The following is a 20,722-nucleotide window of genomic DNA, read 5'->3' as shown; positions in this document are numbered from 1 at the left end:
CTTGTGCCAAACAGCTTTAGACCGGTACTGCTTTAGACTGCAAAATCAAGCCATTACCACGACTTTACACAGCACGTAGGGGCAGCTTAACTACACAAGTAGCCCGGCAGTTACATCTTCAATCGGAGCTGAACTCCCAGGAGAAAGGCAAAAACGCTGTGTGCAAGATCTTTTACCCCCAAAGAAAAGAGAGAACTACGCTACAATCAGTCTGGGCGAACAGATTATTTTTTTGGCTCGACCATCGCCTCTTCCAGCGCAGGAGAAAAAAAGAAGCACATCCTTCAATGTCAGAACTTTCTGAGAACTACACAGGAAATGAGAAGCTAAACAAGTGAGACGGTGGAAGTACAACATGGCTCCTGAGACAACCAGCAAGCCCTTTGTTACATGGCTGCAACCTCCCGGGGCCCGGGCACAGCTTTATATCACCGGTTTTCAAAACAAAAACGAACACAAACTCAAGCAACAAAAAATCACCAGCAAGCTGATACTACATCTGAAAACCAAACGTACTCGGAATAATTTATATCCTAGACCCGGGGAGCATTCAACACTCAACACAAAAAGAAACTGACAATGCGTTCAAGACAGCAAAGACTTGAAAACAAGGCGGAGTTCTTGTTTTGTTACCTTCAAAGCAAAGGATGCCAATATTGTTGCTCATCTTGTCCAAGTACTGATAGTTCAACAGGTCCATTTTCTTAAGTAGCATTTACTGGATAGCAAAAAGGCCAGCTGTTTGCTTAACCAGATAGCGCGCTTTAGGCTAGCTTCTAGCTGTCTCTTTCTCTCTCTCTCTCCAAAGCTGAAGGCCCCAGCCTTTCAGATGTATGTTTTTTAAAAAAAAATAAAAAGTTTTACCCTTCTAGAATACTGAGAGGGGAGAGGTGGGTTTAAAACACACACACACACACACACACAAACACTAAAAAAAAAGGACTGGTTTCTATTCCCCTCCCCTCACTGGGAAGAAACTCTTGAGTTCATGGTTAGAAGGCTCTCCAATTGTGACAGAGACAAAAACACGCCAGCTCTCCTCACAGCCCGCTGCAAGTTAACTGCACAGACATGCAGGATATGCTTGGTATGACTCAAATGCGAACCAGCTCCTTCTATGCGAGCGGGCAGCCGACCGGGCATGCTCAGTGCACCCCTCCGACACCCTCCTCCCCTCTCTGCACAAGAGCAGACTCCAAATGCACCAACTGCTGGAAGTGGGAGGGAGCCGGGGTGGGGGCAGAGAAAAGGAACAGTGTTAGCCCTGCCTTCCATCTCAAACACTGCTGGCTTTGCAAGGGAAAAAAAAATTTATACGCAGCAGAGATTTTTTTTTAGCGAGCTCAACCTCTGTTTTTTTTGCATTTTGGCGCGCCTTCGTTATAGTATTAAAACTCACATTAATAAGTTCAACCCCCCCCCCTCCTCTCCCGTTCAATGTGTACAATAAGAGCCGTGGCGGGACAACACCTGTTTGGAAATGTTCTCAGATGCAGACAGGCTTGATCCAGTTTTCTCCACCACACTCCGCGTTTCTTACAAGTTATTTATTATTTTGTTCCTCCGCCCCGCTTCAGGTTTTCCCATTAAACGCACCAGTGAGTGACTAATAGGTTACACTCAATGAAAGTTGATTCCAGATTATTCAGCCATCTCCTAAAAGGCCAGGAATCGGACTCTACTAAATTTTCACCGTAAAAGCGGAATTGACTAAAATGCAATTGCTGGCTGTAAGGGAAATTGTTTTTTTTAAAGTGCGTCGTGTCCAATGGGCGAAGAAACATTCTCAAAACTAATCGGAGCGAGGAAAAAAATGTGGACACAAAGTAAAAAAACACATCCAATCTAACGTGAAACATGTTAACAACTACTTCTGGTATGCTTTGTACCACTCCAAAAAAAAATTAAACGAGGAGTTCCTGTCCCAAGCAATCCATATGATTCTAATGCATTTTCTGTCTGTGCTACAAGGCAGGGCATGCAGTACTCCTTTTGAAAAACTGCAGAGGGAGTCAAATCACATCGGAAACCCCTGATTTCACGCAGTTCCCCAATCCTGCAATTCCAATTAGCCATTCCACCCCGGCTAACCACACCAGGTTTTGTACTCGCTTCAGTTCCCAGCCTTGTTTGTATTAAGTTGATTTGTATGGACCATATCCTCACCAGCCCCATATCTATCTGGTTTATATTTTTTTTCTAAAAATAGTTTCTAAGCCAGTTCTATTACATTATCCAAAAAATTATAGTTTTGTAATGAACTTTCTCTAGTTTGTTCATTATGTGCCATGTCACGACACGGGCGATCATAGTATTTCCATGACCATGATTGTTCTTGGCAAAATTTTCTACAAAATTGGTTTGCCACTGACAATGCCATTACAAAACAGGTGTAAGGACACTGGCAAAATTAACCTCTTCAGAGGTTGTCTGCCTGACGTCAGTGATCTTTTGAGGTCAAAAACTTTGACAAACTTCTATAGATGTGTAGTGGAAAGTGCATTAGTCATAGTCATAGTCATACTTTATTGATCCCGGGGGAAATTGGTTATAGTTGCACCATAATAATAAATAGTAATAACACCATAAATAGTTAAATAGTAATATGTAAATTAAGTCCAGGACCAGCCTATTGGCTCAGGGTGTCTGACCCTCCAAGGGAGGAGTTGTAAAGTTTGATGGCCACAGGCAGGAATGACTTCCTATGATGCTCAGTGCTGCATCTCGGTGGAATGAGCCTCTGGCTGAATATACTCCTGTGCCCAACCAGTACATTATGTAGTGGATGGGAGACATTGTCCAAGATGGCATGAAACTTGGACAGCATCCTCTTTTCAGACACCACTGTCAGAGAATCCAGTTCCATCCCACAGCCAGGTATGGAAACACCAATGCCTTTGAGTGGAAAATCCCACAAAAAGTAAAGCCCTCCTGGTTGATTGAGCACATTCATATGAAACGCCGTTGTAGGAAAGCAGCATGCACCATCAGAGATCCTCACCATCCGGCCACGCCCTTTTCTTGCTGCTGTCTTCAGGTAGAAGGTACAAGAGCCTCAGGACTCGCACCCCTCAACATCAGGCTCTTGAACAAAAGAGGATAACTACACTCATCTATTAAGATGTCCCCACAACAAAAGATCTCACTTTAAGGACTCTTTATCTTGTCATTTCATGCCCTTGTTGTTTATTGCTATTTATTTACATTTGCACAGTTTGTTGTTTGCTATGCTCTACTTGATCTCTCATTGATCCTGTTTATAGTTACCACTCCATAGATTTGCTGAGTATGCCTGCAAGAAAAGGAATCTCAGGTTTGTATGCGGTGACATACACGTACAGGCATAATAAAATTTACTTTGAACTTTGACTTGCACCAACTGCTCATCCGACCACCCACTCCCATGGCTTCACGTGACTCTGATCGGGGGTGGGGGTGGGGCGTAAGCAGGTGCTAATTCTTGCCCAAGGGTGACCTGCAGGCTTGCAGAGGGAAGGAGCGCCTTGCACCTCCTTTGGTAGAGACCTAACTCCACCCCGCCATCTCCCGTACAAGCACTTAATGCTATCAGTTTGTGGATTCTAGGCCAAGCACATACAGTTCTCGAAACCACTGTGGGGGTTAATCACAATGATATTTAAAAAAAAATCTCTTTAACACAAAGACTTGTGAAGTCTTGAAGGGGTAGGAAAGAAACAATTTTCTGGATTTATATAAAAATTACATTGCTATACTATGATAAGGAATGTCTACTGTTCCATGCCCTGACTGCATTTTGGGAAATCTGATCACTTGACTGCCCTTCCTGTCCTACCTGCATACAGGCAGAGGCTAAAGAGCAAGGCTCCAGGGGTTAGGATGGGTCATGGGAGGCAGAAGGGCGTCAACAGAATTGCTTCGAGTTGGTGGACTGGACCATGTTCAAAGATGCAGCTGAGTATCTGAATGAATACATTATGGTTGTCAAGGAATTAATGAAAACAATCGTAGATGAGTGTCTCCCCACAAAATCATTCAAGGTCTTTCCCAACCAGAAGTCCTAGATGAATCATGAGATCCGTAATCTGCTGAGGGTCAGATCAGTGGCGTTCAGGTCTGGTGACCAAGTAAGAGACACAAGGTCCTGGTACAATCTCCAGAAAGCCATTTCACAGGCATGTGGCAATTCCAGACCAAACCTGAATCACTGAAGGATGCTGGACAGTTGTGGTGGGGCTTGAGTGCTATTACCTCTTACAAAGTGAAAACGAAGGAGACAACAAGGCTTCACTTCCAGATGAGCCCTATGCCATCTATGCTTGCTTTGAGCGTGAAAACACGGGGGAAAATTCACAAACTCCCACAGCCTCCCGATAACCCTGTGATATCATTCTCTGAAGCTGACATGACAGCATCCTTCAGGAGGGAGAACCTACCAGCCCAGATGGCTGCGTACTAAAGACCAATGCTGATCAACTAGTGTTGGGGTGCTCACCAATATCTTCAATCTCTTGCTTCAGCAATCAGAGCTACCCACCTGCTTCAAGCAAACTTCAATTATACTGGTGCCTAAGAATGTGATAACCTGTCTCAATGATTATTGTCCAGTAGCACATACAGTACATCGACTGTGATGAAGTGCTTTGAGAGATTGGTGATGAACATACCAACTCCTGCTTGAGAAGTGATTTGGATCCACTCCAATTTGCCTACCAGCACATCAGGTCAACAGCAGATGGCATTTCATTGGCTCTTTACTCAATCCTGGAACATCTGGCGATGAGAGATGCATACATCAGGATACGCTTTACCGTCTACAGCTCTGCATACAATACTATCATCAGTTCAAAACTAATCAATAATCTTCAAGACTTTGGCCTCAATACCTCCTTGTGCAATTGCATCCTGATTTCCTCACTTGCAGACCCTAGTCAGTTCGGATTGGCAACAACATCTCCTCCACAATCTCCATCAGCAGAGGTGCACCACAAGACTGTGTGCTTAGCCTCCTGCTCTATGTTTTATACTAATGACCACGAGGCCAATCACAGCTCCATTGCTTTATTTAAACTTGCTGATGACACCACTGTTGCTGGCCATCTCAAAGATGGTGACAAATCAGCATCTAGGAAGGAGATTGAAAATCTGCCTGAATGGCGCCACAACAACCACCCAATGTCAGCAAAACCAAGGAGCTGATTATTGACTTCAGGAGGAAGAAACCGAAAGTCCACAAGCCAGTCCTTATTAGAGGTGGAGAGGATCAGCGTCATGTCAGGGGATCTGTCCTGGGCCCGGCATGTAAGAGCAATTACGAAGAAAGTAAGACAGCGCCTCTACTACCTTAGAAGTTTGCGAAGATTCTGCATGATATCTCAAACTTTGACATACTTCTATAGATGTATGGTGGAGAGTGTATTGGCTCACTGCATCATGGCCTGGTATGGAAATACCAATCCCCTTGAATGGAAATTCCTGCCAAAAGTAGTTGATGTGGTCCAGTCCATCATGGGTAAAGTTCTCCCCACCATTGAGCACACTGACACTGAGCATTGTTACAGGAAAGCAGCATCCATCATCAGGGATCCCCATCACCCAGGTCATGTTCTCTTCTCACTGCTGCCATCAGGAAGGTGGTACAGGAGCCGCAGGACCCGCACCACTAGGTTCAGGAACCGTTATTACTCCTCAACCATCAGGCTCCTGAACCAGAGGGGATAACTTCACTTGTCCCATCACTGGACTCTTCATCTTATTTTCTCGATATTTATTGCTTATCCATTTATAATCATTGTTTCTTTTTTTTGTATTTGCACAGATTGTTGTCTTTTGCACATTGCTTGTTTGCCCGTCCCATTGATTCTTTTATGTTTCTTGGATTTATTGTGTATGCCTGCAAGAAAATGAATCAGAGTTGTACATAGTAAAATATATGTACTTCGATAATAAATTTACTTTGAACTTTGCCATTTCCAACAGGGGCCCTTGAAAATTGTCCCCAGTAGCATAACCCAGAGGGAAGGTGGTAGAATTACAACAAACTGGATCTTTGATCTGAGAGGTAAAAAGGTAAAAACAATATATCAATAACCAGTTGAGTCAAAAGTTCTGTGATATCAAAATTGGTGTTGTTTTCAGTCTTCCTTATTCTTCAATACATTCTTATGAATTATTTCAAAATATGAACTGGTATGTGGATATTATTTAAATATCATTCCAATGCAGGCAATGCTGTCATAGTTGACAAATGTTAAAATATCAATACAAAGACTATCAAGATTCTTTTTGCAGGAAATATATTGTCCAACTTCGGAGACAAAACCATTTCCATACTTTTACTTAAGATTTAAGTTTATTTCTTGCTTAGTTGCAGGGTAGGTTGTATGTCAGATAGTAAGTTACACTCTATTTCTAACAATACAGCCCTGATTAATGCTGCTCCATACAGGAAAAAAAAGCTGTTAGAATTTTAATGATGGTGTCACAGATGTCTCAATCTAACTTTCACCATAATATATCTGGCTCAGAGCAGTCCTTGTAAACTTCATGTTTCTATTCCCAAATATTAAAAATAGGCTTTCAGCTGCAGTCCAGCAATGAATCCTGTGGAATGGAGAATCAATTGAAATATCACTGCTGTGTGATTGCAATGTGAATATGAATGTGTGAAAGAAAATGATTTTTTTTTGTTTTTCAGAAAGCTCTTTTTCCCCAATAAAGACTCTGCCGCCATAATCTTCTGTACAAGAGCCCTGTATGCTTCTAATTTACATCATATCTTTGATGTTAAATGACCAGCACTACACTATTGTAGAAGTAGGTAAATCACATGCTTTCTATATCTCGTTTTGCATGTGGGTAACTCATTTGACATTGAATTTCCTTAGGAGCAAAATTAAGAATTTTTAAAGAGAAGCTTGCTCCATTCATGAGCCATTTTATTGCTGCCTATTTCCTAAGCAGGAGTCATAAGGCGGCATCAAACAAGCAAATTCAGCTGAAATCGATCATGCTTTGAAGAACGAAACAAATACTTATACAAATAATACTTTTTATATATAAAAATTTCCACCCATCTAATATTAATCTTAAACATCCGGTTGAAACATCATCCAAGTTGGTGCGGTCTTTCATTGATTCTATTGTAGTTATTATTCTATAGATTTATTGAGTATTCCTACAAGAAAATTAATCCCAGGGTTGTATATGGTGACATATATGTACAATGACAATAAATTTACTTGAACTTTGAACTTAAAAGTTTTTTTGTTATTTTTAACGTAAACAACAGGAATTCTGCAGATGCTGGAAATTCAAGCAACATACATCAAAGTTGCTGGTGAACGCAGCAGGCCAAGCAGCATCTATAGGAAGAGGCGCAGTCGACGTTTCAGGCCTGAAACGTCAACTGCGCCTCTTCCTATAGATGCTGCTTGGCCTGCTGCGTTCACCAGCAACTTTGATGTATGTTGCTTGTTATTTTTAAAATGTGTTATTTGGATGTTAACTAAATACATTTTAAAGAAGTCAGCTTCAGTGTAGGTGCTTAAACCTACTTTGGGCCTGCGTAGGAAATGCTTCAATTCCTGGACCATGTTGAATTTATCAAGCTTGATCAAGGCCCACGGAAACGTGACCATGTGGATTATTTGATTATTTGGTTACTTGGCCCTCGTCTAGGGATTCATACAAATGTTTGAAGGTGCTCATTGCTAAGATCCAAGTAAGTATGGTCAGTTAGGCAAGATACTAAACGGGAAAAAAGTCACATGCTGAGAAACATATTCTAGTGAGGGTCTACTTCTTCAAAAGAAGAGGAAGGTGGGTGGGGGAGGGGGGAACATTGTCTGAAAGAAAAGGAAGAATACATTTACATTGTTTTCAAATTCTTCATTTGAAACCAATGTTGGAATTCTGAGAAATCCAACAATGATCTTAATTTCACAACTCAATAGAAAATTAAAGCTATTTGTTTTGTTTATTACCGTGAAATCACCTACCACAAATGCTCAGAACTAAAGTATTGAGGTATTTTATTACTTCCTGCAGATAAGTTTTCAGAATGGGTTCAGTTTCCTCCACCACCCGCACCCATCCCCCTTCTAAACCAATAACAAATTAGTTTAGACAGACTTTGGAGTCAACTTCGGCAATTGTTAGAGAGAAAAAATAATACAGAAAGACACAAGAATCAAAATGTGACAAAAGTGCATGTATAATTGACTTGCAGGAAAATAAATGACAATGACAAAAGATGTGAACTCAGAGATAGAAGCTTATGGTTGTGAGATAGTATTCCAGTTGATTGAAACATGGCCATAAATTTAAATGACTACATTTCAAAGTCCTCCAAGGCTTTTAATGTATTTAGTTGTTTTCATTTTCAAACCTTCAACTGGTCAACCAGTAGTTCATCAGACATAAACTCAGTGCCTTGTGATAAACCACAATAAACTTCCCATACCTGCAGAGACAGAAACATTGTCTGGAGCCATGGTAACAACAATAAAAAGGCTGTGGTCAGCAATGAAATTATGTTTAATCATTAGTCATGTAACCATTCCATAATTACATTTATCAACATAAAAGATTTAAATCAGAATGAACACAAAATCTTTGAAAAAGCACCTTGAGAATGTTTTTCTCTAGGATTCTTGAAATAATATGCAAATCAGTCATTTATCTGACTAACATGTTATTGTTAGCATTGGGAAGGGGAATATACTCAATTCAGTGTAAGGGGTTTCTTCTTTTATGTTACTGCTAAGGCTAATAAAATGGCTTCTTTGTTATGTTATAATAAAATGGCTTCTCTGTAATGTTAACTGCTGAATTAACGGTAGCAGCTTGTTTGGGTTATAATTACTGATAACAAGAATTGTATTCATTTGCTAACCAATTGGGAGAGATGTTATTCTTACTTGTGTGTCTGTAAGCTATTGTTTTCGCGGACTTTGGGCAGAAGGCGGATGGGGACAGAGAGAGGAGACGCGATGCTGTAAGCCGGGCGACGGAACGGACCCCGAGCGGGAGTCCGAGGCCCAGGGCTTTTCGGAAGGAAAACTGAAGAGGAAGGACGTGCTGGACATGCTCTGGTCGACCACCGTGGTTGGTCCCAGGCATCGGGTTGAGAAGGTCAGAGGAGATCGAATGGTGGAACAAAGACCCTGGTAATCGAGCTCCAACAGTTGTGCATGAAGTGGTTGAACTTTGATAAGTCTGGTGCCTTTTACTTTCCTTTTATATTGTATCTCTATTAATCACATAGTTCCAGTAAGATCTATAAAGTGTAATCATTTAATCGCATATGGTGTACTGTCTGTTATTTGGCGTGGTGGGGTACATCACACAGCAGCTACACAAACTTGATTACCCAGTTTGGCAGGGCCGAAGGCTGCTCCCCCTAGAAGAAAGTGAGCTGAGTAAGCCTGAGGCCTACCAGGGGGCTACATCAGTTATTGGTGACATGGTTGCATTTACAACAAAGTTGATTTTTATAACTAGTAAATAATTCATGATGATTATTAACTTGACTAAGCAAGCGATTTCTATAATTTAATTCCACTAACGTTTGGGTTTGTATCTCTGCACATATAGATTGATATTTTGTATTCTTCCAAATATTTAAATAAAATTATATTGACTGCAGCATTGACTAAAGTTAACACAGTCAAACAGCAGCACGGCACACAATGGGTTACCATTGGATTTACTGTTAATATTTTGTTATACTGGAGGATAAAGTTTGCCTTTTCAATATACAGCCTGAAACAGCACAATAAAGATGCATTTTATTAAGTGGATAATGCAACACCATGTTGTGATATTGAGCAAGGTGGATCTGGAAGATCCCACAGTTAAGCAACTTCTATTGAATTACGTACTCAGCTGGGATATTGTTGAAGCCAATTCAATGTTTTTTAAAGAGAGAAAGAGAGTCTAAAGAGACAGCTTTATTTGTCACATGTACATCAAAACACAGTGGCATGTGTCAACACAGTCCAAGTATTATGCTGGGGGCAGCTCTACTTCCCACACCAACATAGCATGCCCACAACTTACCAATCCTAAACTATACATCTTTGGAATGTGGGAGGAAACATAAGACCTTGCCCGGACCCCACTGTGTTCAGTTTTGGTCACCTCACTGCAGGAAGGATGTAGGTACTATAGAAAGAATGCAGAGGAGATTTACAAGGATGTTGCCGGGACTGGGGAGCATGCCTTATGAGAATAGGTTGAGTGAACTTGGCCTTTTCTCCTTGGAGCGACGGAGGATGAGAGGTGACCTGATAGAGGTGTATAAAATGATGAGAGGCATTGGTCGTGTGGATAGCCAGAGGCTCTTCCTCTGGGCTGAAATGGTTAACATGAGCGGACATAGTTTTAAGGTGCTTGGAAGTGGGTATAGAGGGGAGGTGAGGGGCAAGTTTTTCACACAGAGGATGGTGGGTGTGTGGAATGCAGAGGTGGAGGCGGATACAACGGGGTCTTTTAAGAAACTCTTAGATAGGTTCATGGAGCTTAGAAATGTAGAGGGCTATGCGGTAGTGTAATTCTAAGCAATTTCATTGTCGGCTGAAGGGCCTGTAATCTGCTGTAGATTTCTATGTTATATGTTCTATGAAGCCAGAGCACCGGGAGCAAACCCACATTGTCATGGGGAGGATGTACAGACTCCTTACAGACAACAGTAAGAATCAATTCAATTCTTTCAACTTATTTTGTACCATATCCCCAATCAACCAATTGAAAACCAAGCAAAGCATTTTGAGATGGAACCACAATACGGATTGGCTTGATGGCCTCAACATTCTCCAGTGCAGAGCTTCACAAGCAGAATCAGAATCAGGTTTATTATCACCGGCATGTGACGTGAAATTTGTTAACTTAGCAGCAGCAGTTCAGTGCAATACATAAAAGACAATAGACAATAGGTGCAGGAGTAGGCCATTTGGCCCTTCGAGCAGAGAGAGAGAAAAAAATAAATAAAATAAAACATAATAAATAAACAAGTAAATCAATTACATATATTGAATGGTGGTGGTGGTGGTGGCATCTGTTAGTCTTGCGAGACCATGGACCTGCGCCTGGAAAGTCTTGCTTCAGTCTGTGTTGGTAGAGCAGTGTCTGTTGTGGCTGTAGAGTCCCACACGGGAGTGACAGTCTCGGCTGCAGCGACTACACTTGAAGGCGCTGTCCTCCAGTGCTGTCTTGGTGTTGTTTTTCCCGACGAGCGCGTTTTTCTTCAGCAGCAAGCCTCAGCTTCTCCTCTTTTTAGACCTCCGCGTAGTTCCAGCCTCCAGCGAGAGCGATCGCTTGCGATGTCCTCCCATATATTGAATAGATTATTTAAAAAATGTGCAAAAACAGAAATACTGTATATTAAAAAAAAAAGTGAGAGTGTCCAAAGCTTCAAAGTCCACTTAGGAATCAGATGGCAGAGGGGAAGAAGCTGTTCCTGAATCGCTGATTGGTCACTTGGAAGTATCACAGCCATGGGTCAATAACTGTCCATGCTTGTGTTAACCGCTATTCCTTCAAATATAGTGAGTTTGGTTAACTATGACCTGATTTTACTGATAAAGATTCTATGTAATCATCACCTATCTGTGTCACTCCATTCAACCTCCCATGCTACTGTTCCATTCTTTTACATCATTTGCTCGTTCGTTATGGGCTGTGTCGTAAGGTGCGGCGATCATGATCTTTTCATTACCATGATTGTTCGTGGCAAACTTTTCCTACATTGCCTTCTTCTGGACAGTGTCTTTACAAAACAGGTGACCCCTGCCATTATCAATACTCTTCAGAGATTGTCTGCCAGTGGTCGCAGAACCAGGACTTAGGATATGCACCAGATGCTCATACGACCATTCACCATCTGGTCCTTAAGACCATAAGACATAGGAGCAGATTTAAGCCATTCAGCCCATCGAGGATGCTCCGCCATTCCATCATGTCTGATCCCGGAATCCACTCAACCCCATACACCTGCCTTCTCACCATATCCTTTGATGCCCTGACTGACCAGGAAACTATCAACTTCTGCCATAAATATACCCACGGACTGTGTCAAAAACAACCCAAAATTACCATACAGATTTGGTGTGGAAAAAATACTTTCCACTTGGTGAAAATCTATTCTCAATTGACTCCTCACGTCCCTGGAGGCTCAGCCTGTTCCCAGAACAGAAGGCATTGGATGAATAAGAGTTTCCTGCAAATTAACAATTCTTCCAACAAAAGCCCATTGTTATAATGCCATAAAAAAAGAAATGGTACAGTTTGAGAAGAATAACAGCTCCAGATGTGGTATAGAGCGAGCCAGTACTGAACATCTGTTCTCCAACTCTCAGTGGCTCACGAATATTTATTTCTTCGAAGATCATGTATGGGGAAAGTGGATGAAAATTTTAGACCTGGGACAAAGAACGGTATAATTACATTGACAGTGGGTCACACAAATCTCTCATATTTTGGATTACATTTTAAAGCAAATACATCTGTCCATAAAATTATGTCATGATAGGCTGATCCTGCAGGTGTTGAAGAATAATATGAAAGAAAAATGTTGTCTTCATTTAAATGGACAATAGGAGCAGGAGTGGGCCATTCAGCCCTTCGAGCCAGCACCGCCATTCACTGTGATCATGGCTGATCATCCACAATCAGTACCCTGTTCCTGCCTTCTCCCCATAACCTTTGATTCCGCTATCTTTAAGAGCTCTATCCATCTCTTTCTTGAAAGCATCCAGAGACTTGGCCTCCACGGCCTTCTGGGCCAGAGCATTCTATATATCCACCACTCTCTGGGTGAAAAAGTTTTTCCTCAACTCCGTTCTAAATGGCCTACCCCCTATTCTTAAACTGTGGCCTCTGGTTCTGGACTCACCCATCAGCGGGAACATGCTTCCTGCCTCCAGCGTGTCCAATCCCTTAATATTCTTAAATGTTTCAATCAGATCCCCTCTCATCTTTCTAAATTCCAGTGTATACAACCCCAGTCACTCCAATCTTTCAACATATGACAATCCTGCCATCCTGGGAATTAACCTTGTGAACCTACGCTGCACTCCCTCAATAGCAAGAATGTCCTTCCTCAAATTTGGAGACCAAAACTGCACACAGTACTCCAGGTGTGGTCTCACCAGGGCCCTGTACAGCTGCAGAAGGACCTCTTTGCTCCTATACTCAATTCCCCTTGTTATGAAGGCTATGAAGGCTATTAAATGACACCTATCCATTTTCTTATCCAGTTTAAACATAATACATCAGAGCATCATATAACTGGATTTGAATTCTAAATCATTTCAGCAGAACTTGAGTCGGATACCTAGTTCACTGGAGCAGCAGCCAGGGGCAGAAAGAACTCAGCAGCTCAGGCTACGTCTATGGAGAGGAATTAAAAAGCTGACATGTCAGGCCGAGATGTGCCCTAATAAAAAGGTCTCAACCTGAAACATTGACAGTTTATTCCTCTCCAGCCTGGCCAGTTAAACAGCACAATGTAATTTTATGCTTGCATTCAAAAAATTATTGTGGTATTTGGGGGGGGGGGGGAGTTGGTGAATGGAAGCAGCATCCTTGGTCAAAAATGTGATCTAATTTGACATTTCCTTTTCTCCATTTTGAAGGACTTTGAGTTGAATATAAACCCTTACGAGACAGAGTGTTATGATTTGTGTTTGGATTTCATCATTCTGCACTGGAGAGGACAATGTGTTCAAGGCCACCTACTACTGACCAACTTTACACTACTAAGCAGATGAACACAAACACAGTGTGATTTCCCCACTGTCTCAACCCCAGCCCTAGCAAGCCACGACTACAAAGATAAAAATGCAAATACACAAGTTAAAAATCTACAACAAATGGATCTTTCTTGCAAATGGGATTGGTTGAACCTTTAGACACACTGATGTGCACTAACTGCCTGAAATAATCAAAATTAAAATCATTTGCCAACTTCCTCTTCTCGAGATACAAGGAATTTGTGTTCCACTGATCAGGAGTTTGCCCTCTTGTGGTGTGAAGTAAAAATGTTTCTATTAATGAGCACAGCTCTGAGCAAATATATAATAAAACAACAGATTACTATTTCAGGGACAGTGAAAAACAATGATCTGGGGGCGCAGAGGAAATGATAAAGATTATTTCAGTGATATGAAATTCATCTGCTCAATGCTAAACTCTGAAATTTTGATGCAGGACAAACAAAAACTTCTTTACCATTGTGTTATCCAATATTTTCATTTTTTGTCCAAGTAACCACTAGTTATTCATGGACAGCTGGGTGAACCTGTAAGAATCTTATGTTGCCTTTCTGGTATCTAAGTACTGTGGGCAGTTTTGGTCTCCTTATTTAAGAAAGGATGTGCTGACGTTGGAGAGGGTACAGAGAAGATTCACTAGAATAATTCTGGGAATGAGAGGGTTAACATATGAGGAACGTTTGTCCGCTCTTGGACTGTATTCCTTGGAGTTTAGAAGAATGAGGGGGGACCTCATAGAAACATTTCTAATGTTGAAAGGCATGGACAGAGTGGATGTGGCAAAGTTGTTTCCCATGATGGGGGAGTCTAGTACGAGAGGGCACGATTTAAGGATTGAAGGGTGCCCATTCAGAACGGAAATATGAGTAAGTTTGTTTAGTCAGAGGGTGGTGAATCTATGGAATTTGTTGCCACGGGCAGCAGTGGAGGCCAAGTCATTTGGTGTATTTAAGGCAGAGATTGTTAGGTATCTGAGTAGCCAGGGCATCAAAGGTTATGGTGAGAAGGCGGGGGAGTGGGACTAAATGGGAGAATGGATCAGCTCATGATAAAGTGGCGGAGCAGACTTGATAGGCCGAATGGCCGACTTCTGCTCCTTTGTCTTATGGTCTTATTGTGATGCTGTGGGGAATAGACCCTTCTGGCTCTTTGAGCCACGTCACCCAGCAATCCCCCAATTTAATCCTAGCTCAATCACAGGATAATTTATAAAGACTAATTAATCTACCAACTGGTATGTCTTTGGACTGTGGGAGGAAACCATAACACCCATAGGAAACTTGCGCGGTCACGGGGAGAATGTACAAACTCCTTAAAGGCAGTGGTGGGAAACACCCCCGGGTTGCTTGTACTGTAAGGCGTTATGCTAACCACTACGCTACCGTGCCTTAACTAGACCAAGTTGTTGAGTGGCGGGGTGGAGATACGCTTCCACCAAAGGAGGTGTAAGACTCTCCGTCCCTCCGGTAGCCTGCAGGTCACCCTTGGGCAAGGTGTAGAACCCGCTCAGAACATTCCCCCAACCCCTGCTCAGGGTCACGTGAAGCCACAGGAGCAGACAGTGGATGGTCTTATGAGCAGCTGGTGCTTATCACAAGCCCTGGTTTTGTGACCAGCGATGCCAGGCAGCCAGTCTCTGAAGAATACTAATAATGGCTGGGGTCACCTGTCTTGTAAAGACACTGCTCAGAAGAAAGCAATGGAAAATCACTGCTGTAGAATAATTTGTCCCGAACATGAGACCATGATTGCCTACGTCACATGACACCACACATAATGATGATGTGACCACGTTGGGATCCCAGCCACTACAACTCCCAGTTAGTTTCAACAGGTTCCCTTCAAAATTCAGTGGCCGGGACAATACCTGTAACTGGGGAAGGGACTCAATGTTCATCAGATGAGAAACAGGTAAAATCTTGAGAGAAGGATGTGACACTTAGAACAGATGGCCATCAGGGTGTTTGCACTGTAGCCAAATGGTCCTTCAGGATATGAATGGAAAAGGTGTATTTACAGTACATAGAACATCACATTTTCCCAGTAGCTATTCTTAACTTCCGGATCACTGCAGTGAGAAACAGTGTCATAAACGACACAGTCTGCAGACAGCGACAGCCTGCAATGGTCCACAGTGCAAGGTAACCTTGACTGCGAGAGAGCAGGTAAATGCATTCATTTGCTGGACAAACCTCTTGCATTGGGGTTCTCAGCCTGGGGTTCACAGACCCCTCAGGAATTTGGTCCGTGAACATGGATAGGAACAAAATTTACATCCTTATTTTCACTAACATTTAACTGAAATTTAGCATTGGCTTCAATTCTGAATGTAGGCACCAAACCACAGTAGTATTAGCAATACCTGTGACTTTGTCACCAATAGAAATCACAGATATTTTCATGTCACATTACAGATGTTACAAATATCTAAAAATATCATTTTACAACATGCTCATCACTACTTAGAAATTACGGTAGTTAGTTAATGCATTAGTAAGGAAGCACATAGATTACTATATGATAAATTTGTTTTTTAAAATATTTTGATAACTGTATTTCAATATAATTGGTTTCTTTTGTAATCCTATGTATTTGATTTGATGGCCAAGTGGTTAAGGCATTCGCCTAGTGATCTGAAGTTCGCTAGTTTGAGCCTTGGCTGAGGCAGCGTGTTGTGTCCTTGAGCAAGGCACTTAATCACACATTGCTCTGTGACGACACCGGTACCAAGCTGTACGGGTCCTAATGCCCTTCCCTTGGACAACATCAGTGGCATGGAGAGGGGAGACTTGCAGCATGGGAAACTGCTGGTCTTCCATACAACCTTGCCCAGGCCTGCATCCTGGAAACCTTCCAAGGCGCAAATCCATGGTCTCATGAGATTAGCGGATGCCTATATATTTAAATACATGATACATGAGGGGTCCATAGGCTTCACTAGACTGTCATGGCATAAAGGTTTGTCTGTGCTCCTGGGAGGATGCAGCCACCAATCCTACTGTCTCCCGAATCATAGCAGCTGGTACACACTCTCTGCTAAGAGTGCATAGTAACCAAAATAGAGCAGGATGCATTTGGTGTCATGGAGTAGAGAAGTACAGCACAGAAACAGGCTCTTCAGGACATCTAGTCTATGCTGAACTTTTACTCTGTCTACTCCCATCGACCTGCACCAGGACCATACCCCTACCATCCATATACCAATCCATATTCCTTTTAAATGTTGAATCAAACCCACATCCACCGCTGGCAGCACGTTCCACACTCTCATCACCCTCTGAGTGAAAAAGTTCCTCCTCACGTTCCCTTAAACATTTTGCCTTTCACCCTTATCCCACGACCTCTAGATGCAGTATCACACAACCTCAGTGGAAAAAGCCTGCTTGCATTTACCCTATCAATATTTCACATAATTTTGCATACATCGATCAAATCTCCCCTTATTCTCCCGCGCTCTTGTGGAAAAAGTCATAACCTATTCAAACTTTGCCTATCACTCAGGTCCTCAAATCTTGATAACATCCTTTTTAACTGTTATTTATCTACAAACGTTTGTATTTATTGAGATACCACATGGAATAGGCCCTTCTGGCCCTTCAAGCCACGCTGCCCAACAACCCCCAACTTTAATCCTAGCCTATCTATGAGAAACTTACAATGGCCAATTAACCTACCAGCTGTATGTCTTTGGAATGTGGGAGGAAACCAGAGCACCCGGAGGAAACCCACGCAGGCATGGGGAGACCGTACAAACCCCTTACAGGCTGCAGTGGGAATTGAAACAGATCACCCGCCTGTACTGTAAAATGTTGTGCTAACCACTACATTACAGTGCTTTCTCTATCCTTCATGGACTACTTGTGAAGTCCAAACTGTTAAGCAAGGTGCTGATAACATAGGAAAATTAATCCCTTTTTATCTGTTGTTTCTAAAGAAGTAGAAGTTGGATTCAAAAATTGCACTCAAAAGAAGTTTCTTTCTTTCTTTTGAAAGGTCTTTGAAACAGCATTACAAAGATTATCAATGCCATCTTACTGCTCGAAAAATAGTGTAGTTAAATCTTGTTTCAAATATTTTAATTGCAACTGCTGCTCGACTATCTTTAGCCAGAAAATTAATCAAAGGTTTTAGATTTAAATCTATTTTTATCTGGCAGGAATTGTTAATCCATTGTTTCAACCAACCACAAGCACATTGTGAGCTCTTCACTGATGGGCCATTAAATAACCTTTCTACACTCACCACAGCAAAATGTGCAAGAAAAACAACCTTATCACTCTGAGAATGAGGGTCTAAAGCAGTGGTTCCCAACCTTTTCTATGCCATGGACCCCAACCATTAACCGAGGAGGTCTGCGGCCCACAGGTTGGGAATGCCTCTCCTGGGGACAGGGTTTTTAACAGCTTATTTTGCAAACAAAGCAGAGCTAGCATTAATACAAAACCAAAGTACTGCATTCTGATGGAACTTTAAAATGTGGACAAAAAATTGCTGGAAATATTCAATGGGTCAGGTGACATGTGAAAAGGGAAAAGCTCAAAAGCCTTCCAATCACACAGAGTGATAGTATTGTTCCTTGCTCGATGTTCACTTTATAGAGCCATAAAAAGCTCTGACGGCCCTTCAGCCCATCTAGTCTGTGCCAAACCATTTAAACTGCCTACTCCCATCGACCTGCACAGGGAGCATTGCCCTCCATGTACCTCTCCAAACTTCGCATAGAGTTTGGATCCACTTTGTAAATGGATCCCCCCACCCCAAGAGCTCTACTACTTCTTCCATGCATAACTTCCATCAGTAGAATAAAGAAAAATTGCCATTTTTTTTCCTGTTGAGCTTTCAGGAAATACGCACAGAAATATGGGCCATCCCCGGGCATGAATGGGTTCGAGTTTTACGGACATCCTTAAGTCTATATTGACCACAAGTCAGAAAATACACCAAAATTACTTGATTTAGTGATCATACTTCTGCAATATTGTGATGAATTGCATCAAAAATGACATCTGACTGATAAGAAATGGACATTAAAAGTGGAGAGAGAGGAGAAACTAGTTTTGCTGTTCATTCAGGTATATATATCCGAACCTTGGTATTTAATAACATTATGGAAGTTCATGTGTACATAGCAGAGTTAATATGTCAGGTGCTTGTTACCCATGAACCCATGTATTCTGCAGGTGCTTCAAAATGCATCAGAACTCTTTGGGATGCATGAGCGAATAAATATTACCCTAATTATCCTAAACTGTCCCAGGCATGTATTGGTGATATGTATTACCTGCTGTAGATTGTGGACAAACTCAACACTGCACTTCAGAGTAGACAACCATGTGTTGCTACTGATACATTCATCAGAGTGCCGTTTAGTGATTGCAGCCCAGCGTTCAACACCAACATCCCTCACTACTAACCAACAAGCTTCGAAATCTGTATCACTGTTCCTCCCTCTGCAAATGGATCCTTGACTTCCCAGAGAGCACCGTCAGTGTGGATCGTGATAACATCTTCAGATTGACCATCCAGACAGGTGGACCTCAAGAATCCGTACTTAGCCTACTGCTCAACTCTTTCTATGTTCATGACTGTGTGGCCAAGCACAGCTCAAACTCCCATCTATAGTTTGCCAATGACCCCGTTGTTGTTGGCAGAATCTCAAGGCGGTGATGAGGAAGATTTCAGAAGTGTGATAGATTGACTGGTTGAGAGGTGTCACAACAACAATCTTGCACCCAGTGCCAGCAGGACCAATGAACTGATTGTGAACTTCTGGAAGGGGAAGTCAAGAAAACACACACCAGTCCTCACCGAAAGGCCAGCAGTATAGAGAATGAGCAAGTTCAAGTTCTCGGCTGCCAAAATCTCAGAGGATCTATCCTGGGCCCTTCATCAAGAAGGCATGGCAGTGGCTTCACCTTCATTAGGCATTGAAGGAGATTTGGTACGTCACCAAAGACTGACAAATTCCACTGATGTATATTTGGGGAGCATTCTGACAGGTTACATCACTGCCCGGTGAGGTGGCTCTAATATTCAAGATCAAGAGAGGTTGCAGACGGTTGTAGACTCAGTCTGTTCCATCACGGGCACAAACCTGCCCACCAGAGGACATCTTAGAAAGGCCATGCCTCAAGATGTCATCATTAAGAACCCTCAGCATCCAGCACATGCACTCCTCTCAGACAGTACAGGAGCTTGAAGCAGGGGTGGCGCTAAGGTGGTGCCAGCTGGTGCTATAGCCCCAGCAGAAATTGCAATAGCACCACCACAGCACCACCAAGAAATTAACTGAAATTTCACATACAAATTGCAGCTGCTTTGCTTTCTCTGTATAGTTCTGAATACAGCTTGTTTCTCCAGTTGATCTAGTGAAACAGCGCCCCCAATTACCATAGCACCCACGCAGCAATAAAGTTATAAACTCTGTGCTGGTCTAAGGTCAGATCCACTCTACACTTCTGCTTATTCTTTCATTGTCAATGTCTTGCCATTGCTGTCCTCAGATCAGTTAAGCTGATCTAAGATCACTTAAGGTGGTGATGTCACTTACTCTCACTCATGCGAGAGGTTGATAGTATACATCCAAGTGCAGATCCATGGTCACGGATGCCCCACACACACCCACACACACATTGTGCTTTTACAAGCCAGCATGGGCCTGGCACATGCATTATTTTGGCCGGCGTGAAAAATGGATCGATTTTTCGTGAGAAAATGACCTCATCCAGAGTAATCAGTGGTGTTTCAGCGTGAGCCTGTCTTAATTGAAAGTGACATGCAGAAAGAAGTAAGTGGGGATGAGGACGACAGCAGTTTATCGAAGGAGTGTGAGGGCGAAGTCGAGGAACAAGAAATGGAATGAGATTCGAAACAGAACGGGGGTGAAGCTGCTCTTAGTGTTAGTGGGAATACTGTTAGCGATGTTAGCCAGCAGCCTGAGGAAGGACCCCGTCGGCCAGCATTGAAAA

The 20,722-nt window shown here is 42.3% G+C and overlaps 1 protein-coding gene across 4 annotated transcripts in view; it reads right to left on the bottom strand.

Moving 5' to 3' along the window:
* The window catches only part of vgll4b (vestigial-like family member 4b), a 144,438-nt gene that overhangs the window by 50,521 nt on the left and 73,195 nt on the right, over positions 1 to 20,722 (bottom strand). Inside the window, exon 1 of one of the 4 annotated variants that reach the window (XM_063068168.1) lies at positions 634 to 1,131. The exons of the other annotated variants lie outside the window; for them this stretch is intronic. Within the exon in view, the coding sequence (XP_062924238.1) occupies positions 634 to 715 (82 nt within the window). The 5' untranslated portion in view covers positions 716 to 1,131. Of the gene's footprint in view, positions 1 to 633; positions 1,132 to 20,722 lie in introns of those variants that run through there. 4 annotated transcript variants of the gene reach the window in all.

Source organism: Mobula hypostoma, chromosome 15 (assembly GCF_963921235.1).
Source record: "Mobula hypostoma chromosome 15, sMobHyp1.1, whole genome shotgun sequence".
NCBI lineage: Eukaryota > Metazoa > Chordata > Chondrichthyes > Myliobatiformes > Myliobatidae > Mobula > Mobula hypostoma.
This window is presented reverse-complemented; position numbering and strand designations above follow the sequence as displayed.